Genomic DNA, 6,000 nt, shown 5'->3' on the forward strand with positions numbered 1-6,000 from the left:
ATCATTTTAACAAAGGGGAAGTCAGCATAGAGCAGCTTAATTAAATTAGATGAAACCATGAAAACGGCAAAAAGAGAAATCCACACTGCCAATTTCCAAAATGTGTTTTCATTCATCTCCTTTGGTCTCAGTGTGTAGAGCTCTCAGGGCCGTGTGAAGGCAGTAGACTGCTGAGAACGCTCTGTGACTTAGCCGTGTCCTGTGTCCACAGGAAAGCCGATCTTTGGCTCCATCTCCGAGTTTCTGCTACCTGCTGTCAGGCCAGGAGAGCTCAGTGGAGCCCACCGAGGATCAGACTGCTTCCCTGCTTTACCTTCACCCTGCACAACGTACCTTACGAGACATACTGCAGGTGAACAGTTTCTCAGAGCACGCACACAGAAATCTTCAGCAGATTGAGATAAGTTATCTTCAGCAGATTGATTCAAACCTTTTCTTTTTCAGAGCGAGACGAAAACCTGCCGCTGCACTTTTATTGCCACTGTTTTATACAAGAGAACGCAGGTATTGTATCTTTATTGTCATGCCACAAAAAGAGCAATTTAATTGAACCTCTGTTAAAGAACAGAGCAAGCACTCTGCCCTCTGGAGCGCCGCAGTCTTCCTGTTGAGATCATTTGAACTAACGTGCTGATAAGCTCTGACGTAGACTGCAGAGTTCATATCGCCCGGTCTATGACAGCCTGTGCGAGGCCTCGCTGTTCTTCACCATTGATTGGTGAAACCTTTAAACTTTGACCAAGATGAGATAACAGCTCAGATCAAAGTGGTGGACTTTGCCATGCACTCACCGCACTGAAACACAGTTATTTAACTTTTTAGTGTTCTTGCACTCCTTCAGCAGCATTGTTTGTTGATTGATTCCTCTTTTCGTAGCTCTTTTCAAGCAATTCTTCTACAGAAGTGATAAATACCATCTGATTTCTGCTTTGTAAGCTATGTTGTGTCATGTTTCCTTTAATTGGCCTCTTTCTAGGTCATTTGGGTTTCCACGTAATTCCCTGCCTGTGTTCTTTATTGTCTTTGTCTCTGTTTCTTCTGCAGAACACTGATGTAGGCCAGGGTGAGGTTTGGTTGGTGCTCACCGACCCGAGTCTACAGGAGGAGCAGTCAGAGAGGCCGTGCAGGCGCACTGTGCCTCTGTGTGTGAACACTTCCTGTGTGCTCACTTCCTCCGTCCTCAAAACACTAAACTCTCCCGCTGTCTGTCGTCTGTCGTTCAGCGATGCCATCAAAGAACACGGTAGAGCTTTATGTAAACCATTCGAGCATTAACAGTGGCCTCATGTGTGCAAAAGTCACTCTCAGGGAGGGAAAGCAAAAGAGCTGCATTTAAAATTGTGTTCATGACGAAATCAAAACTGGGATCATCAGCTTCATAAACTTAGTGTTGTAGCACTGGTAGGTATAAAATAAAGCATCTATGGTTACAAATTTTATGATTTGTTACACTGTTAAACTGCTGTATGACTGTTTGAGGTGGTATTCAGTAGTTCCCAACCACATGGATGGACCCCAACAAAGGTCATACATCAAAGCAGCTGCTATACAAATACCTTTTTTAGGGCAGATGATGTTGATAACCTTTCATTTCAGACATAAAACAACAATTTATACACATACACATCTAGACAGATGCCTGTTTATACAAGTACGCATACGGATGTTTACACATATGTGCTCAAACAAAATCTAAATAACCAATCATCAAGTTTGAAATAGAAGAGGAAGAAGTATGTTCATAGTTATTAATCCCTGAGGTCTGAGAAAAATGGCAGGAGGCGGGGCTTAATATACTAAGATTTTGATTTGGAGTGACCAGGATGCATGGGAATAAAAATGACAACTCAGCTTGAGAAAAAAGTTTGTTGGAGAAGAGTTAGAGAAGCAGGGCTGAGATGGTTTGGACAGCTTTGTACAGATGGATATATTGGATAAAGGATGTTGAGGATGGAGGTGCCAGGAAGGCAGTAGGTGCCTACTGCAGGGCACAGCCATCAGGCCTAACGAATGCAAACATGAGTTTGGTCTGAGGACCTGAGCGCTGTGAATAAAGCAGTGGTAGAAAGGTTAAAGCAGGTGAGAAGTTTAGAGGTGAAATGTTTCTGGTGAAACTGATAACAGGACACAGACATTTGAAGCTTTAACTAGGAAAGTGTAAGTACCTCAAAATTGTAGTTTGAGGATTTTGTTTTAAATTTCAATCAGGCACAGTTCCCATCACTGTGGTTGTTGTAGCTCTGTACTTATTTTTGCACTCTCCTTCTCTTGTGTGGGAAAAGTTGCACAAACAGTTGTATGCCGTTACAAAAAGTGTGAACTTCCTGAATCTTTCCAGATGTTTTTATGATTTTTTTGTTATTTTTCTATTTTTTTATTGGACAACTTGTTGGCTGACTTAATGTCTATCAGTTCATCAGCACACACTGGTTTGTTTTCATGTGTGAGGCAGTGTTGTTGGAAACAGCTTAAAGTAACAGTCACACAAGCACACGCCTCTTTTAACTGCAGAGATACTCGAGTAGAGCCCAAGAATTAAAAATATGGAAATGATTCCTTACATACTATTTATCCTAGTGGCAGATTCGTAGGATCAAAATACAGGTGAATTTCACACATTGTTGATCTCTCAACAGCGGATGTGCACAAGCTCACCTTTCTGAAAGCATCTGAATGTAGTGGTCACTCTGGAACAAACAGATACTCTGTGTTTATGTTCAATCAGACATTAAAAAATACATTTTATTATTGTAAAAGTCACATTTGTTGGAAAGCTCCGGAGAGCTCAGTGCAGTTGCTCCCAGAAGGAGTCCTCGTTTCCAGAAATTTAGCCAAAGTCAGCATGATTCACTGCTGGTATGGGAAATGTGACGAGATGAGGCTGCCGGGGTTTGAGCTGCAAGAATTATACTAAAAAAAGTGGGTTTTTTACAGAAGTTAGTCACTAGCTTTCAGTATTTATACAGTTATGTCCATAAGTTTCAGACTGTGACACATTTTTTTATTTTAATTTTTTTATTTCACCTAATCAAGATGTGATCAAAGTGCAAACATTCGGCTTTAATTTCAGGGGATTTCCATTACTGTTTCAAAATTGCAGTCATTTTTTTATTCATAGTAACCCATGTTCATAGCCTCAAAGTCAATTGTTACAAACTAGCATAATTTTAAATATCAGGGTTGTTTTAATACTTTGTTGAGAATCCTTTGTAGTGTCTTCCTGAAGTATAGAAACCATGGATCCATAGACCTTTGAGTTTTGTGTTTCCTCATTTGCTCTATTAGGGGTTTAATGCAGCCGCCTTCAGTTGCTGCTCGTTTGTGGGTCTCTCTGCGTTCAGTTTTATAACTGAACATCATATTTCAGGTGATGGCTTGAGAAACGCTTAGGGTTGCTTTTACAGTTTGCTCTGGGTCATTATCTTTCTGTGAAGCTGAGCAGAGAGTATAGATATGTAAACATCAGAGTTCATCCTGTTACTTCTATTATCAGTCACATCATCAAAACTTTTTTATCTGCTTGTATTTGTTGTGGAAAAATTAGAAAATGGGACTCGCCTAATGTTGAAAATGTCACAAAACTGCTTGTCAACCAAGAGTCGAATTAATTTTGAGCCTTTAAGGGGGACAAAGTATAAAATTGGCTGCAATTCCTGACCAGTTATTCCAATACATTTGGTTAACCGCTCATATTAAAACTGAAAAGCTGCGCTTTATTTACATCACATTGCATTTTATTTAAAAGCCTTTGTGGTGGTGAACAGGGGAAAAGTTTAAAACACGTCATTGCTCAGAAACTTATGAACCTAACCGTACTTGCACTACATTATATTTTGTTTTTTGTACTTCTGCATGGCCAGCTGAAGCCCACCTGTAAAATCAGCCATCAGAAGCATGCGGTGCTTCCTGTTTTCCCTTGGCAGTTTCTACTTGATAGTTTCTACATCTTTACCACAGTAGCAGTTTTAAGACTAGAACTTGTTCTTTCAATGTGATATTTCATTTTTGGCATTTGCACCTCCAGGTGTCCTTCTCTGTGCAGAGCAGTCAGTTATTCAGGTATGCTCCGACGGTTGCCTCGAGTCCACAAACAGGCCAGAATTACTTTTGCAGTCGCTGCCTGAGCCCCAGGCGAAGACCCTGCCCCAGCCTGCGAGACTGGATCCACTGAGTCTGGAGACCACACCCAACTCCCTCTGCACTCTCACAGGTCTGCTTCTGCCTTTCACTCGATCCCGTGCTTTTCCATTTAGCTCAATTCCTGGAGAACATGGCAAGTGTGTGCTTACAGCGCAAGAAGAGGCTTTGGTGTGGATGCAGGAGTTTGCACTCTGTTTGTTAGTCACTGTCCTCAGGTTGAATTGTAAAGGATTTTTTTGCAAACAAAAACATGAAAAATGACTGGATTCTTGTCCATTCCTGTTACATTTTTTCACTAAACCGCCTGCCTCCCCCGAAGCTTTAAACTTCTGGTGACAATGAGTTACAGTTTGAGGGAACGTTGGTATTTTCCCTCAATTGTTTTTTGTGCACACAAGCAGTCTTGCTGCTTTTAGGGATTTATAATGTTTGCTAACACCAGTTATGATCGCCACCAGCTGCCACATCTGAAACATAAATGATAAACTTCTCGTATGAGTTCTAATTAAAGTATATATCAACGAATTAAATTTATTGCCACCAACCTCACTTACTTTGGTTAAACATCCTTGCTTTGAAGCTTTCTTGGTTTGTTTTTCTCCAATTATGTAAATGTGGTGTATTATAGAGCTGCTTCAAGCAGATAATAATCTACATCTGCTGATTTCATGTCAGCATGGAGGGCGAAAATCACACTGTGTTCTGGCCTCTGTTGCTCTACATGTTTGGTCAGATGGCTGAATGAAAATAAAACAAGCTTGTGTCTTGCACTCACACCTTCTGGAAATTACCAGTGGAAAAAAAAGGCCCAAAATGGAAAGTACAAGAAGTTATTATCACGTTTGAATTTAGTATCCTGTGTAAGGATACAAAGTCGTGGGGCTGCAACTGTGGTTGTCAAGTGTGATGATGTTTAGGCAGGGAGTGCGTCTTTGCTGCATTTATCATGACAATCTCAGATAAAAATTGAAAGGGATGTGTTTATCGCTTACACCCTGTCACCAGCATGCACACATTTTCAAACTTGTGCGTCGAACATTTATCGCTGTTCCTTTGGCTAAAAATATCAAGAAATGAAAAAGAACCGGTTAAAAACAGAAACTAAAGTCTTGCAGAGCTGTGCAGCATGCATGAATGTCCCCCCCTGTCATTTCTAATGGTTTTGTTTCTGTCTGCAGGCGTGGTTGTCGGTGTGGATGAGAGCACGGCGTACTCGTGGCCTTCCTGTAATCTTTGTGGAAGTGACAACTTAGAGCTTTCAGCTGAAAGGCCGTAGGTCCTCACAATTAAGCAAACTAGCTTCATGTTTGTCATCCTGGCAGATGTATCACATTATATTTGTGTTCTTCTGCAGTCAGAAGTTCCACTGTGTTTCTTGTAAGTCTGCCGTGGATAAGCCGCACACAAAGACTCAGCTGGAAGTCTTCCTGACTTCTTCTTCATTAAGTAACTGCACCATGAAGGTGAAGGTGAGAACAGCATCGCAGGCTTTAAGAAATCCAAGTGTTTCAGGGCTGTACTTAAAAGAATAGTGTAATATTTAAAAAATATATTGTTTATTACTTCTTCACATTTTATGTTTCTGTGATGGTTAATCAACACACCCTGATGAATTTTTCGACTTCTCAGAGAAGTCCACTGTGAGAGTTTCTGACAGATTTCTAAAAACATTGGCGTTTTCTTGATTTTGTGACAGGTGGTCTAATGAATTTGTTAAGCACTGTACTTCTTTGCCCCGTTCGATAAGAAGATCACTACCACTCGTGCATGACAGAACAACCTGAAGACCGTTAGCTTAGCATCAGCCTGGCTCTGAACTAATGCTACAGTCACACAAGGGAAAAGAGTGATACAGTGGGG

At 40.9% G+C, this 6,000-nt stretch overlaps 1 protein-coding gene across 1 annotated transcript in view; it reads left to right on the forward strand.

Annotated features, from left to right (window-relative positions):
* Positions 1 to 6,000, forward strand: part of spidr (scaffold protein involved in DNA repair) — a 44,642-nt gene that overhangs the window by 34,023 nt on the left and 4,619 nt on the right. The window contains exons 13-18 of the mRNA XM_005721451.1: positions 212 to 352; positions 445 to 504; positions 1,045 to 1,243; positions 4,025 to 4,210; positions 5,319 to 5,412; positions 5,495 to 5,609. Of these exons, the coding sequence (XP_005721508.1) occupies positions 212 to 352; positions 445 to 504; positions 1,045 to 1,243; positions 4,025 to 4,210; positions 5,319 to 5,412; positions 5,495 to 5,609 (795 nt within the window). The remainder of the gene's footprint in view (positions 1 to 211; positions 353 to 444; positions 505 to 1,044; positions 1,244 to 4,024; positions 4,211 to 5,318; positions 5,413 to 5,494; positions 5,610 to 6,000) is intronic.

Source organism: Pundamilia nyererei, unplaced genomic scaffold (genome assembly GCF_000239375.1).
Source record: "Pundamilia nyererei isolate P.nyererei 1_Seehausen unplaced genomic scaffold, PunNye1.0 scaffold00004, whole genome shotgun sequence".
Classification (NCBI taxonomy): Eukaryota; Metazoa; Chordata; class Actinopteri; order Cichliformes; family Cichlidae; genus Pundamilia; species Pundamilia nyererei.